This window comes from Typopeltis vanoorti, chromosome 21 (genome assembly GCF_054136105.1).
Source record: "Typopeltis vanoorti isolate ZY-2024b chromosome 21, IOZ_Tvanoo_1.0, whole genome shotgun sequence".
NCBI classification, from domain to species: Eukaryota; Metazoa; Arthropoda; class Arachnida; order Uropygi; family Thelyphonidae; genus Typopeltis; species Typopeltis vanoorti.
Window position 1 is genome coordinate 93086253 of NC_143569.1, and position 16937 is coordinate 93103189.

General features: G+C 37.5%; 1 protein-coding gene across 2 annotated transcripts in view; it reads left to right on the plus strand.

Moving 5' to 3' along the window:
* Positions 1-16937, plus strand: part of Pkc98E (Protein kinase C) — a 343235-nt gene that overhangs the window by 282433 nt on the left and 43865 nt on the right. For both annotated transcript variants that reach the window (XM_090411701.1, XM_090411702.1), the window contains one exon: positions 3164-3302. In XM_090411701.1, coding sequence (XP_090267827.1) covers positions 3164-3302 — 139 coding nt within the window. The remainder of the gene's footprint in view (positions 1-3163; positions 3303-16937) is intronic.

A 16937-nucleotide genomic window follows, 5' to 3' on the forward strand; every position in this document is an offset into this window, starting at 1 on the left:
ACTCTTAGTAACTGGTACATTTTGATGAATGTCAGTAGGGATTGCATTGACCCTTAATTCCTGATTTTACATCAAGCTATCTTCCTATAGGAAGGAGAGTTTGATGTAAAATCAAACTATCCATCAAACAAAAGGCATAAGGCATACTATAGGTGCATAAGTAAGTCTCTTATCCAATCTTCCAACAGTGATGGATTTGCTTCCATCATTGTTGAAATTGCTAGCATTCAATAATTTTTTATCTTCATGTTTAGTGTTCAGTATTATAGTTAATCTCTCCTTTCCTTGATTACTTTGCTTAATATAACATAATATTTAGAAATATATTGCATTGGTTTTTATAATCTTTGCATCAGTAACATCAGTTATGCCAACATGGTATCTCTATAATTCATCTGCTAGCTCTTCTGCTTTCTGTTTATGCTTCTAATGTTGATAGTGCCTATCTTCAATGATGCTGAGTTTGAAGTTGTTCATACTGCTCACAACTGATTTCCTGACATTGGAATCTTTGTTTAACCAAGCAGTGTCCCCCACTGGCATGACGTGTTCATTTTGTGCCATCATGTTCGTGTGTAGTTTAAACTACACACAAACACGATGATATCATTTGGTTGGTTAAGTTCTACGTTTCCAGCATTTCCTTTTTCATTCAGTATTCACTATATACCCAATAATAGGATGCACTGTAGGAAGGTAAACATTCAACATTAGGTCACTTTGCTGGCTCTCTGTATTTCTTGAAGGCTATGCAGAGGTATATTCCCAGTTATCCAACTCTGATCCTTCAGTGACTCCAAAAGGTGGTCATCTTTAAACTGTATCATATATTGAAAAAAAAAATAAAAAAATCAGCTAATGCCTTTTTATTCCCTTGTATATAGGGAGTAGGAGAGGCATTTTTTTAGCCCTATCTAACTTTTGGAGACTGAGTGGGCAGTTCAATCTCCAATGGTACCCAATCAGAGATAGTTGTCCCAAGGCTATCACTAATTAAGCGGCATGCAGTGAAGAGTGACGGCTCAACAAGTGTCGCCATCTCTTGGTCCCTAACACTCGTATTTAATGTCTGAAATAATGTGGGTTCTACGGTCGATTTTCTTGAGTTTATGGGATGAAAAACCTGAGTTTCCGGGAGAAAAAACCTGCTTGCCCGTGCCAGAGATCGACTAACTTGGGAACCGGTCGAAAAAAGGCTTAGAAAAATTTCCTCTAGTCGCTGACTAGACTCGAAATCAAGTCTTCCTTCGTGCGGCCAAGCACCATGGTATGCAAACGTCACATCCACTGAGCTACACAGACTCCATCATATATTGTAATTCTTAAATTATCCAGTTTGATTAGGAAATCAGTGTGCTTGTCAGATAATTTGAGAGTACAGTTACATGGTGCTTCAAAACACAGTTAAATGTCAACCCATTCAAGAGTTAAGGTTTGGTTATTTCAAGGTTGGATAATTGAGATATTGTGTAGAAGAAAGAATGCCTTCCTAAAGTACCATAGTCTTCAGATACTGTAACAGTTCAAGAATACATTCAGCATTATTATTATTATGTGACACCTCCAGGTAATCCAAAGACTCATTGAGGGAGAGTGTGCCAACAGCATCGAATGATTGATCCTTTCCAACTACTAACTGCACTCAAACTTGCTTAACTCTTTGCAAACCATTAGTAGCAGAGGCTGCTCTACCAATCGACCAACCTTTGCTGGCAAAGATTGGTAGAGGACTCAATGGACAAAACATTAGAGATTTAGATTTACCTACCTTATAGCATATTGGTCTTCCTCTAGCACAAATAATAGACTGTACTCTCAGAGGCATAGACTCTACCAGATGCTGGATTTTTCTAGCCATGCCTGTTGTGGCATTGTCCACAACTGTGCCTTAGACATCAGTCCCAGAATTCATGGATTTGATGTCTTGCTCAATGGAATCCCGGAGAGATTTTGATCAGATTTAAATCCAGGGACCTTGGATATCCCTGGATTTCTAAGGCACAGTGTTCCTCGTGCCATGTCTGAGTGGGTGCAACCCAGTGGGGTGGTTCGTTGTCCTGCTGAAACAGACCATTGGCTCCAGGATGCGTGAAGGTCATGAAAGTGTGTAGGTGATCAGCCAGCATATTCTGGTAGCTCACAGCATTTAAGGATATCTCTAGACACTAAGGGACCTAATGTGTCACATGAGAAGCCCCCCCCCCCCCCCCCAGACCATCACAGCGCCTACCTGACGTGACCATGGCCTCATGCTATCAACACCACACTCTCCCATCAGCTCAGTACAATTCGACTCTGGTCCACTCTGCAGAAGTCTGGTTTTGATGGGCCCGACACCAAGGGATGCGCAGTGCCCAATAACGAGTTGTTGACATTGGAGCCAACATCCTAATTGTGTACCAGCTCGTTATCGGGCACTGCGCATCCCTTGGTACACAATTAGGATGTTGGCTCCTGTAGCCCATGGTATGCAGGATATGTTGTACCATTCTGTACTGTCCAAACTTGTACAGACCAACTGCAGGGCAGTGATGTCTGTACAAGTGTGGACAGTCTATATTTACCACGGTCATGAGTGGTGTGTGGTCAGCCACCACTTGCTCACTGGCCCCTGGTATATCTGTTGATGGTATACTCTCAGTACACCCTTGATACAGTTGTCCTCAAGAACCCTAGGGTTCTTACCACATGGGAGATGGAATGACCCATCTGTCTTGCACTGATAATATGTCTACGATTAAAGTCGAGAGATTGCCACATTTACCCATGTTCGTTGACTGTGATACACTTTGGGGAAGCCCCAATGTTTGTCTTTTTTTTACCGTCTGCATTCAGTTTGGATACGTTTTACTCTGCGCAGGGGATGCCAATCTCAACTTCCCATCACCCCTATCGCTAATGTTTTGTCCATTGAGTTTACAGTTTACATTATGTTAACAGTAGGTTCTGCCTATATACTGTGTGGCAGATTGTTATGTATGTCATCAATAAATGATGTTAAGAAATAGACATTGTTTTAACATGTTTTTGTATAGATTTCAGCTCTAACCAATATAAGAAATTATCTAGAATTGTTGCTGATTCACTAGAAAATAGAATTAGAGAAAATGAAACAATAGACAAATTCAAATAAATGATTATATTCTTTCTTTCTTATTTTCAGGGATTTGAAATTAGATAATATATTACTAGATAGTGAAGGTCATTGTAAGATAGCAGATTTTGGAATGTGCAAGGAAGGTATTGTTGATGGTGCTACAACAACAACGTTCTGTGGAACTCCAGATTATATTGCCCCAGAGGTAAAAGTCATAAACAAGATAGCCTTGAAAATTTTATTTAGCCTAATTTATTAAGAGCATTTTGTGTATTGAAATAGTTGTAGCTGTATATCCAGTGAATTAAGTCATAGTGCAAGCTCAAAGTGTTCTGTACCAAAAAGAAAGTGCTATTATTCACATCTGTTATACCAACTTTTTATTTATTTATTTTTTTTTTTTTTTTCAGTCTACAGTAGTCAGAAAAATTTAGTATTTTTTTAGGTATTGTTCCCTTCCATTTTTTTTACTTCACTCTCTAATGAGCAAGGATGATTTTATTCCCTACAATTCCTTCACACCATGGTCATGCTTTGCTGGCTGGCATTATATACGTAGGTTTTCTGCAACTATTGATAGGATATTGAGATTTAAAAATATGTATCATATTTTTCACCTTATAAGACACACCACTGTATTGGACACATCACATTTTTCATGTGGAATTTATGCATCAAATTTTTCATGTAAATATTAATTTTTTTATTTAAAATTTTAATATTTGTTCATTAGATTTAAAAAACAATCTTAAAAAATCATCAAATCAGTAAAAAGCTAACATATAATAATATATATAATAATATAAACAAAATAAATTTTACAAATATTAATTTTCTTTTCAAATCTCTATTCATCTTCACTCTCAAAATTTTCTGAATTTGATTTTTCATCAGAAACCAAGTCACCACCATCTTGAAATAAGTAATCCTCCGCACCATCAAGAGAATTACTAATGCTACACTTTTTGAAAAGATTTCATAATTTCATCTTTCACTTTATTCCATGAACTCTTTATTTGCTACCTGTAGATGTTTCCTCAAAATTTGGAGATTGCATCCAATTGACCCATTTATCCCTCATAAATCCTTTAAATGGTTTGTTTGTTGATACATCTAAAAGTTGAAGCATGGGGGTGAGTCCTCCTGGGATTACAGCTATTTTTGTGTTCATTTTGCAAAGTTCATTCTTAACAGCTTAGATTTTATGGCATCTAAACTAATCCCATATTGACAAAGCAGGTTTCTGATGTAAACTGCTAGGATGTCTGGACCACAGCTTCTTTATTCATAACTTCATCCCTTCCTTTTAGATGAATATGAATGTAAACTCCTTTGGGGAGATTTCCTTTGAGCACATTGTTTTTCTTTTAAAAATTGAAAAAAGGTAGAGTCAACAGTCTTGTTCAAGGGCACATTAAAAGTCAGGCACATAGCTAATCTATATTAGCTATGTGAAAGTTGAAATTTATCTTGTTTTCTAGCATTTATGATGAATCTGTAAACTCAATTTTCTTTGAATTCATCTGGCTTTTTTTTGTGATATTTTCATTTTTTCATGCGTGCATAAATCTAAAGCACCACGATGGCGACCCTGTAAAATCGATGCTGTTTCTGTTGCCAATAATTTTGCTCATTGAATAATCTTTGTAGATACACAGCAACCCGATCTTCTTTGATCCATTATCCATGTTTTTCATTCACTTTCAATTTCTCTTCATTTTGTCAGTTTTCTGTGGAGATTGTGTTTTTTAGAATTTGCTTCTATTAATGCTGCTCTTGTTTCCTCCAAGTTCATACCATTTTTTCTGTAGGCTGAGTCCCAAAGTGCTCCTCTGCTGCCCTATTGCCATTCTTTTTTGTGTACACAATCGCACTATGCTTAAGTGCAGTCATATAGCTATGTCTGTGTTTCATAGAATCCATAGGTTATAAAAAAATTTAAATATAAGAATGTATTAATTAATTAAATAATAAAATAAATAATGTAATAGTTTAAATTTGTGACTGTTAATGACCATGTAACTATTCAAACTGACCATGCATTATGGACAAGTGATGATGCTTCATAACTGCACATACATAAAAATACACATTGGTGTATAAGACCCTCCAGTTTATAAGACATGTCCTAATTATCAGATAAATTTTAGGTACAAAAAAGTGCATCTTTTTGTACCTAAAATTTTCTGTACGAATGATTTGAAAGGAGATAAAATGGAAATGATAGAAGACCTGAATGAATTGTTTGAGGTAGCAAAAGAAAAGAGTGAGAGAGTTAGAATGATTAGTCTTTTGCCACGGTATGACAGTGAAATGTTTAAAAGATGGGCTATAATTGCGAATGACTTTATGCGTGGGTTATGTATAACGAGTGGTGTGGAATTTATGGATGTGTGGAGTGAGTTTGATGGGCGAAAGGATCTATATAAGATGGATGGCTTGCATTTGAATGGTTACGGTATAAGAAGACTTGAGAAAGTGTTGCTGAATGTAGTGGATGTGCAAATTCAGGGAAACTAGATTTGTTAGGGGGGGGGGGGGGGGAGTAGAGATACAGTCCTTATGGAGGCAGTTGAATGTAAGAATGAATATAATATGCCAGAGCAAATAAGGACAACAAATCTGAGTGGGATAGTTAATATAAGGCATCAAGGTAGGGTTGGGGCTGATGGGGGTCTTAAATTCATGTACACTAATACTAGGAGTATTAGGAACAAGAAGGAAGAGTTTTTGGCCATGGTTGGCACTTCCAGACCACAGGTTATAGGTATTAGTGAAACATGGCTGACTGTAGATGATATAACTAGTGGGATTGAATGTGATGGGTATAATGTGTTCAGGAATGACAGAGAGAATAAAATGGGGGGAGGAGTATTGTTGATGATAGCTGATGAGCTCCAGCCAAGGAGAATAGAAGTTGAATTGCAGGATAGAGAAAAGAGCACATTTGAGGCCATTTGGTGTGAGATTGTGGCTAGCAGAACTAAATATACAATTGGGTGCTGCTATAGACCAGGTGATGGAAAAGATGGTGGTGACAGTATGCACAAGCAAATAGAAGAAATGGGTGGAAGGAGGGTGATTATTATGGGAGATTTCAACTATGGTCGCATTGATTGGAGTGAGGAGAGGACACACGGAAGGAAGGAACTGGATTTTATGCGGTTATTAAGGGATAACTATCTGCGACAGCATGTAATGGAAAATACTAGGGGTCAGAGAGTGCTTGACCTAGTAATTACATCTGAGGATTTGGCTGTAACAAATATGACCACATTGCCACCAATCGGTGAGAGTGATCATAGGGTCTTAACTTGGGAGGTGGCTAAAGGTGTAGAATTTTCAATTAAGACAGGGTACATGTGGAATTATCGGGCTGGAAAGTATGACATGCTTAGGAGTTTGATTGGTTCAGTGCCATGGCATTTTACAACTGCAAGGACTAGAAGTTGATAGTGCATGGGAGGTAGTTAAGAAGTGCTTGCATGAAGCAATGGCTGACTGTATACCTAGAGTCCGAATAATAAATCAAGTAGGGGTTAAATGGATGAATAACACCATTAAGCTTGAGTTGCAAAAAAAGAAACAACTATGGAGGGAATTTAAGGAGAAGGGTGACCGGCAGGCACATGAACGGTATAAAGTGCAGGCCAGAAGGGTGACGAGTGTGGTAAGAAAAGCTAAAAAGGATTACGAAAGAACATTGGCCATGCAGGCTAAAGAGAATCCTAAACAGTTTTTTAGATATGTAGCAAGTAAAAGGAAAAATGTACATGGCAGATTGATTTTAAAGAATGCTGATGGTAGGGAGGTAACTGAATCAGTTGAGATAGTTGAGTTACTGAGTGAGCACTTTGCAAAAGTATATCATCCAGGTGGTGACATTGCAGAAACGAATAAACCAGTAGATTATACGGGAATTGTGGTTAATGAAGTGGAGGTGAGTAGTCTATTGCATAACCTCAATGTCAATACATCTGTGGGGTTGGATGGTATACCAGCTCGTGTTGTACGAGAAGCAGCTAAAGAATTGTCAGTACCCTTGCCATTTTGTTTAATTTGAGTCTCGGGTCTGGGTTAGTCCCGAGCGGGTGGAAAGAGGGGAAAATAGTTCCACTGCATAAAGGTGGTTCCAAGACTGCTGTTGTAAATTACTGACCGATTAGCATATCAGGAATCATTGTCAAGGTCTTATAGAAATTAGTCAAGAAAAGAATACAGGATTGGATAGATGAAAATGGGATATTGTATGGGGGACAACATGGTTTTGTGAAGGGTAGATCATGCCTCAGTAACTTGCTCACGTTTTATAACACAGTGACGGCTGAACTGGATAGGGGTAATGGGTTTACAGTGATACTACTGGACCTTGCCAAGGCCTTTGATAGGATACCACATGGAACCCTAATCAGTAAACTGCAACAGATGGGTATAGATATAGGGTTGGTGAGATGGATAAGAGGGTGGTTGAAGGAGAGATATCAAAGAGTGGTTTATTCAGGAGTGGAGTCTAAAAGACGTCTTGTGACTAGTGGAGTGCCACAGGGCTCTGTTCTTGGACCACTGCTTTTCAATTTGTTCATCAATGATATTGGAAAGGATCTGAGAGGAAGTGTTCACTTGTTTGCTGATGATGCAAAGTTGGGTAGAGCAATTGTGAGTGCACAAGATGTCAAAATTTTACAGGATGATTTGGATAGTTTGGAGGACTGGGCTAGGAAAAATGGATGTCAATTTAATGTGGCAAAGTGTAAGGTTATGCACTTTGGGGTGAAAAGAATAGCAGCAGTATATCGCATTGGTGGAATCATACTCCAGGAGATTGATGAGGCCAGGGATTTGGGAGTGTTGGTGGATAGGGAGTTGAAGTTTAGGGGGCACATTGCAAAAGTAACTAAAACAGCTCACCAAATCACTTGGCTTCTGAAAAATACTTTAACATGCAGAGACGAACAAGTTGTTGTTCCTCTGTATCGAGCCTTGATAAGACCCCATCTGGACTTCTGTGCCCAGCTATGGGCACCAGGGTTTCTTCGTGATGGGGAGGAAGTGGAGAGGGTCCAGAGACGAGTGACCAAGATGATAGCAGGTCTGTGGAATGAACCTTATGAGAATAGGTTGAAGATTTGTGGGTTGCAGAAATTGGACGATAGGCGAAGGAGTGGTGATATGATTGAGACATTCAAATTACTGAAGGGATTTTATAAGATTGATCCAGAAGATATTTTTGAAAATATGACTGGTGGTGGGAGGACTAGGGGCCATGCATGGAAGCTGGGCAAGAGCGTGGTTGACAAGGGTGTTAGAGCTAGGTTCTTTACTTGGAGAGTGGTAAATGAGTGGAATAAGCTTCCAGAGTCTGTTGTGGGTGCTACGACCGTGAATGAGTTCAAGGCAAGGTATGATAGATACTGTGTGAATGTTGAATAGTTGTTCTTGACATGATGTTAGGGCCTCCCTCGATGAGTCTGTCGACTCCTTGGAGTTTCCCGGAACAATAATAATAATAATAATAATCTTATAAGGCAGAAAATATGGGAACTTTTTTGCTGTATTTTTGTATTTGGTGCCTAAAAAGATGCTATGTATCCAAAGAAATAATGTTCACATTTGATTTAAGGAATTCTGCACCTTCAAGTGGGGCAGGTACAAGCCTTTGTTTTGCTGCCAAAAAGCTTTTGGGTAATTTATGGCACAAATGGTTGTCAAGCTCTGTGTTACTTTCGGGTACTCTGTGTTACTTTCGGGTACTCTGTGTTAGCTGATACTTTCGGGAAATTTTTGAGGTTATTTTGGAATCCCAAAAGTAAAAGTAAGCAGTTTTTCCTGAGTAGAATTGCTCTTTGGAAATTAATCTTTAGAAATGTGGATATAACATCATGTAGACTCTTATGCTAGTCTCCAGCAGTTGATTGATGCTTTCACCTAGACAGCTTATGCAAGGATATATTGAAAGTGAAGTTTGGCAATTGGTATCCTGTTTTTTTCATAAAGTGCTCTTTATAGATGAAAATCAGAAATGGATTCCAGTTCTGTCAGCAGTAGCATGATTAAAATTATTTAAGGCTTAGAAAAAGTGCTGTCAGATGAATCTGAATTCAGAATTACATTCTTTTATTGAATAGAAAGCAGAAAAGAATCCATGAAGTACGATGATCAAAATTAAAGTATCTCTGTTTTAAAGCCTTGTGGAGCATCATCCAGCAATCCAAATGCTGTGAAAATTTGCAGAAATATGGTGATGTGGAATCAGTGTTTTTTTTTTTTTGGGGGGGGGGGGGTAGTTCCAGAATTCACCACCAGGAAACACTGTATGCTGTACCGAATTTAGATATAGTAATTTTTCTGCGTGTAAGAAGGAGAAAAGCGATGCAAGCGTAAATAAATAACACATTTTTATTCACTTATTGCATTCACAGGCTGTACTGTTCAATATGCTGCTCTTCTCGATATAATGCAAATGGCATCCTTTGCACAGTATGTTCAGTAGCAGAACACAGCTGGTTGGAAATGATGTTGCATTATGCTGTCTTTAGCACCGCCAAGTTATCAGGATGATCCCAATAAACCCTGTCTTTGAGAAATCCCCAGAGCCAGAAGTCACAGGGGATCAGATCAGATGAACATGGTAGCCATGGCTGATCACTCTGGTTTCCATGAAATGTTCTTGAAGAACATCTAATGTATGGAGGGACCCAATCCTGCATGAAAATGACTGAATCCATACACAAGCACTTCTTTAGCTGTGACACAACAAAATTGTTTATCATATTGCATTACCAGTCGCCAGTAACTGAGCAGGTCACAGGACCTGACTGGTGAATATCTTCAAAGAAGAATGGTCCAATGATAAACGAAACTGTAAACTTGCACCAGACATTAACTTTGGGTGAATGCAAAGGAATTTGTTGGATTGCATGCAGGTTTTGCGTAGCTCAGCAATTTGGTATTTACAGCTCTGTTCAGGTGAAAGTGAGCCTTATCTTCCCCACAAAATCATTCACTGCCACTTGGGATCCAACCCCACTCAAGCAATATAAATTAAAGATACCAAGAAATTATATACTTGGTTTAATCCTTTATCCAAGCATAAGCAAACAAAGTTTGTGTCTGAAGTATTTTCAGGACTGGGGCAACTCTTATATAGAAGCTAATGACTTCACATCACTTGCATTTAGTATAGCCCATAATTCAAAGCACATATCCTTGCAGATATAATGTTATTCATTATGGGAAGGGTCACTACCCAGACCGGTTTCGACCTTTATTTGAGGTCTCATCAGTATGAGTCAGACCAAGAGGTCTGGGTGGGTGGGTGGGAGTCAAGGACTCATCGAGGAAAGCCACATACTATATGCACCAGCTATCATACTTATTCTTGAATTCATTCACACTGCTTTTGCTCACAACATTCAGTAGCAATTTATTCCAATCACGCAGCATCATATGAGAGAAAAATCTAACCCTCATCTCCTTAGCGGCATTCATTCTCAGCTTCCAAGGGTGTCCTCTTGTCCTTTACCCACCCTCTATAAATTGAAAAATTGCATCAATTGAAATCCTGTATGACCTTTTCAGAAGTTTGTAAGTCTCAGTCATATCACCTGCTTTCTCCTGTTTGCTAGTGTCTGCAGTCTACAAATTCTCAACCTGTCTTCATAATCAGTATTCCATAATCCTGATATCATTTTTAACACTCTCCTTTGCATTGTCTCTCCAATAGATCAGAATCACAACGGAAACCAGGAAATCATACCTGCTCACAATAGTCCAAGTGAGGTCTTATCAAAGCCTTGTAAAGAGGCAAAATGACATCCTTATCTTTACATGTCAACGTTTGTTTCAGCATTGCAATTATCTTTTGAGTTGTATTTGCAATCTTTGCTACATGGACCCTGAACTTCAACTTCGTATCTACTAACACTCCATGATCGCTAACCTCGTCAGTTTCTTCAAGCATAATCCCGCCAATATAATATGACATTGGATATCTAATCACGCTAAAGTGAATGACTTTACATTTACTGATGTTGAACTGATATACATTTTCCCATGCCCATAATTCCAGTCTATTCAAATAATTCTGCAGGTACTACATATCAGTAACATTCCTGATTACCCTACCTATCTTTGCATCATCAGAAATAGATTTAGATTAAAAAAAAGCATATGTAATGCTTTTTTTTTTAATCTAAAAGTTTATTTTTATTGTAATGGCCACTAAAACTGCAACGAAAGGGAAAAAACTAACATTGAAGAGGAAATTCATTTCTCTCGAAGAAAAAATCGACCGATCAAAATCTTGGATCGGTTGAAAATTGGAGAAAAACCAGAAGTTGTTGCAAGGACTCTGAATTTAAATGAATCAACAATTCGAACAATCGAACAAAATGAAGATAAAATCAGAGAAAGTGTTATTGCTGGGTCAACGGTAAGTGCAAAGCGCGTTGCTCGTGTTTGTGATATTCTAATAGAAAAAAATGGAGAAATCTCTAATGATTTGGATAGAACATTGCACTCAAAAGAAAATTCCTTTGGATGGACACCTTAAAAGCAAAAAGCTCTCCTTAACGTTTGTAAACATTTAAAAGAACTTGATCAAGATTCTTCAGAAGAAATCTCTCAGCATGGATTTTGTGCCAGTAAGGTTGGTTCGAAAACTTTAAAAAGCGGTTTTCTTTGTATAATTTTAAAATCCAGGGAGAATCAGCATCAGCAGACTTTGAAACTGCCCAGAAATACCCAGCAGAACTTTTAAAAATCATTAAAGAAGGTGGTTAAAGTGCAGACCAGGTGTTCAATGCGGATGAATCTGGGTTATGTTGGGAAAAAATGCCAAAACGCACCTATATTTCGAAAAATGAAAGATCAGCTCCTGGATTCAAAGTTTCCAAAGATAGAATTACTCTACTATTTTGTAGTAATGCATCAGGTGATTACATGACAAAACTAATGTTTATCAACGGATCCGCAAATCCTCGTGCAATGAAAGGGCTCGACAAGTCCATCCTACCTGTTTCTTGGCAGGTCAACAAAAAGGCATGTGTTACAGCTAGCATGTTTGAAAATTGGTTTTTCAAGTGTTTTGTACCCGATGTAGAAAGTTACACAAAGAAAAAGAATATGGACTTCAAAATTCTACTAATTTTAAATAATGCACCAGGCCACCCAACAAATTTAAGCCATCAGAATATTAAAATAACTTTTTTGCCGCCTAATACTACCTCACTTGTTCAACCACTCAACCAAGGAATAATATCAACATTAAAGTCATATTATATTGGGCGAACATTCCAATTAATTTTGGAAAAAATGGAATCTAATCCAAACATGACACTGCCTCAAGCGTGGAAAGAGTTTTCAATATTGAATTGTATGAAAATTATTTCTCTCTCCATTAAGGAATTACAACCCTCTATGCTGAATGCTTGCTGGAAAAAAAATATTGGCTGAAGCCGTTCTGGAACAAAATTTCATACCTCCAGTGGATGCCGAGCTACGTCATATAATATATGTCGCACACATTTTTGGTGGAGAGAGCTTTTGCGATATGGTTGAAAACGAAATTAGTGAATTAATTGATGCAGAAACAGATTTAAATGAGGAGGAACTGGTACAATTAATAGATGGCATTGAACCAAATGGCAGGGAACATTCGGCCGAAGATTCTGATTGTGATGAATCCATTAAAGAATTCAGTTTAAAGAAATTAGCAGAAGGATTGGACTTGGCAAGAAAGTTAGGAAGTTATTTTACGGATAATGATCCCTCAATGGAGCGCTCGGGAAAATTCACGAGACAATTGGATATTTGTTTAGCGCCATATTATGAACTTAATAAAAAATTGCAGTATAGTGGAAAGCAAAGTCTTATTACTGACTTCTTGATGACTAAACCAGCCAAAGTATGCAATGAGAATTATACAAATGATGTGCAAGAGATTTCAAGTGATGACGAGGTCCGGTCACTCGTAAATAAAGAACATCTACGAAATTATTTCTGAAGACAGTGATGACAATTAAAATATGCACTTTATTTTATTGTGTCTAAAACATTTATACATTATGTGCGATGAAATTTATGTACAATTTGTAATTTTTATAATTTTATACTACGCATTTGTCTCATAGTTTGTTTTCTTAACTTACATGAATTACCTGAATTAAATAAAAATATTGTTTTTGTTGGACATGTCATTGTTGTTTATATAATTTAAAAAAAAAAACGATTTCGGAACCTAACCCTGCTTTTCTATGTGATCTAAGTCTCGCATAATGCAATTTTTATAACGCGGCATTTCTATGGAACCTAACATCCGCGTTATACGAGATTTACCTATATTATGGTGGGAGCACTCTTATCTGAACTAATTAATTTAGCCCGGTTATATAAAGTTTTAGGGGTGCTTAAAGATCAAAGCTGTATAGCTGAGAGGAGACCTCCACATAGCCTTTATTTGAAGGAATGCAGAGAACCGACCAGGGCTTCTGACTTAATGTCCAATCCTCACCTTCTCGTAGTGCAGCCTGTTAGATATCTACCTGGATACGGAACGAATGAGGATTCCTGCCTTGTGACTTCAAGGGGGTGTGTACAGGATATGATAGTGCTACATACAAAATTTACATCATTAATAACTTCCTATCTACATTTTTCCTCCAAATCAGCTTGTTACCTGTCAAGACTCCAATATTATCAGATCTTAGATTTCTGTCTTCTAAGGCACTTTTTATCGTATCAGTCCAACTATATCTTGGTCTTCCTCTCCCATTCTGTTTAAGTGACTGCACCACCTGAGATTAGCTTTGCTAACGCATTCCTGGATGCTGACAATGTCAAGTTTTTATAACTGATACTAAACTTTCCTAATATCTTCCTTTTTAATATGATATTGCCATTTATGCCATCATTCATTCCCCTAATCTTTCTGAATCTAGTCTGTGGTCAAGAGTTCTGAACTTGCTCTCAGAACCATGAGTTAAAATTGGTTTGAACACTGTCTTGTAAACAGCTATTTTAGTGTTCTGACTAATTTCTCTCTTATTCAATATAAATTTATTTATTTGACTTCCTACCAGCCTTGTTGATTCTGTTGTCCATTTCCATACTTAATTTACCATCTTCACTAAAAATCGTGCCTAAGTAGCTGAAATGTTTTACTTGTTCTACAGTTTCTCCATTCACAATGCAGTTGATATTTTTAATGCTGCTGTCTATTTTCATTGTCTTTGTCTTGTTATTGCTGAGTTATTTCTTCATACCATATCTATTACAACAGTTATTCAATTTAGTCAGGGAATCTTGCAGACTTGTAGCGGATTTATTTAGAAGTATAACATCGTCCACATAAAACAAAGAGCTGAGATTAACATCTCCAATTTTGATATCAGGTTTAATGCACTTTCCTTCATAATGTATCCATATAGATAATGAATAACAGAGGGGATAATGCACATCCTTGTCTGACACCATATTTCACATTAAGCCATCTTCCTGTACTTCTTTCAATTCTAACTGCTGACTTACAATTAAAACAAAAATTAAGTATTGCGTGATATAATGCCCCATTGACACCACATAACTGTATGTTTTGAATAGCTTCTCTCTTGGCATCTTGTCATATGCCTTTTCCAGAATTTCAAAACTTATACAGATCTTTGTTATATTCCCATGATTTCTCAACTATTTGTCGTGAAGTGAAAATCTGATCCTGACAGCCTCTATTTGGCCTAAATCCAGCTTGTTCTTCACCAAGCTTTTCTTCCACAATCCTTCTCAACCGTTTCTCAAGTATACTTCGTAAATCTTACCAGGAACACTCAGTAGAGAAATACCTGGAATTCATCCCTCTTTCCAGACCTTCTGAACTATGCACTGCATAGTACAGAAGTGCAGCCACTGTAAGACTTTTATACCCCCATACTTGAGCATTTCTGGTTGAATATCACCTATTCCTGCTGCCTTTCCGCATTTTAGGCCTGTGATTGTTTTTTCTACTTCAAGTATGGATATGTATTCCTGACTGCATCCCTGTTGAATGTTTTTTACTACTGTGCTGTCACTGATTGTTTTTAGTTTATCAATTTTTCGAAGTAATTACTCCATACATCAAGGATATTTTTTTCACCAGTTTTCATGCCACTTTTTTCATCCCTAATTCCTTTTACAGCACTTTCCTTCATTTCTGAGCTGTTTCAACAACCTCCAGAATATTTTTCAGCCTTCTTGATATTTATTTTCTATGTTCTTGCCAAAGTTTTCCCATGACTTTTTATTTAGCTAGTTTTACAGTGTTTTGCTTTCTTACATTTGTCTCTGTATTCTCTAAGAGCACAAGCTGGCTTATTTGCCAGAAACTTTTGATGTGCTTTTCTCTTTTCCTTCACCACCTGATTAATTTCCTGTGTCCACCATGGAGTTCTGATTTTTCTATCTTTGCAGACAACCTCACCACAAGCCTCTCCGACTTAATCAATCAGGGCTTACCACTGAATGTCCAAGGCTTGGTTCCTGTTCTCAAATGTTCGTGTATTTTAGTCTACAGTTCACATCTGAAAGCTGCTCAACTTTTATTCAGTTTAAAACTTTCTTACATGTTCTTATTTTTAATATGAAATTCAATTTTATTCTGCTCAAGACAAAATGGTGATCACTTCTAATTTCAAATCCGCTGTATGCACTCTGGTGTCCTGCACAGGGTGAAAACATCACTGTCAACGATAACATAGTCAATGAGACTTTTCTCATTACTTGCCTCTTCTCTCCTTAATTTGTGCACATTTTTATGTTGGAACATTGTGTTAGTAACCAGTCCATGTTCTGAGCAGAAATCCAACCATTATTTGCCATTATTATTAGCTTTGCTCTTTTCTCCAAATTTTCCCAAAATATTTTTGCATCTGACAATAATGTGATCCATATTATTGACCAAAAGTTGGTCCCCACCAAGGACCAACTTTTCCTTTTTCACTGTGATAATTGCTTTATCTAAAGCCTCAAAAAATTCCTCCTCTTGTACCTTAGTAGAACCTTCTGTGGGACCATAGGCACATATAAGTCTCATTGTCCAGTTCCTCATTCTGATATTTGCCCACTTCACTCTACTTGAGAATGCCTGCCAGTCAAGAAGATTAGGCTTGTATTTAGTGTTGAATACTATGGCTACTTCTTCTTTTCCTTGATTGTTATTGCCTGAATATAACATTTTTTATTTATTGCTCAGAAAGATCTCACCAGTTTTTGTGTTTTTTGTTTCAGTCACCCCTATGATGTCGATCTGGTACTTATCCAATTCCTCAGCTAGCTCCATTTCTTTGCCATTCAGGCTTCTTATGTTGATAGTACTGATCTTGATCTCTGATGTTGAGTTGGAATGTGTTTCAGGATTTGTTCCAGTAGCTGACTTTTGCCCTTGTTCCTGGTGAAAACAATGGGCCTCGTTTAACCGGGTGATGCCCCAACCGGCATGAAATTCTTTCATGTTGTACCATCATTTTATATTTTGGTTTAGGCCAATAAGAATACAATTTGGTCAGCTAAATCCGAAATTGCCAATCAGTTGTTTACCAATGATGCAAAAGTGGGTAAAGTAGTAGTCAATTAAGATGATGAAATTTTGCAGGAAGATATAAATAGACTGATAGAAAGAACAAAGGAGAATGGATGTCACTTTAATGTGGGAAAGTATAAGATTATAGATTTTAAGCTGAGCAGTGTATCACATTGATGGAAACATATTCCAGGAAACTGATGAAGCCTGGAATCTGATGTGTTGGTGGATAGGGAGTTGAATTTCAGAAGGCAAAACAGAAGTGGCTTGAATAGCTCATAGGATTACTTT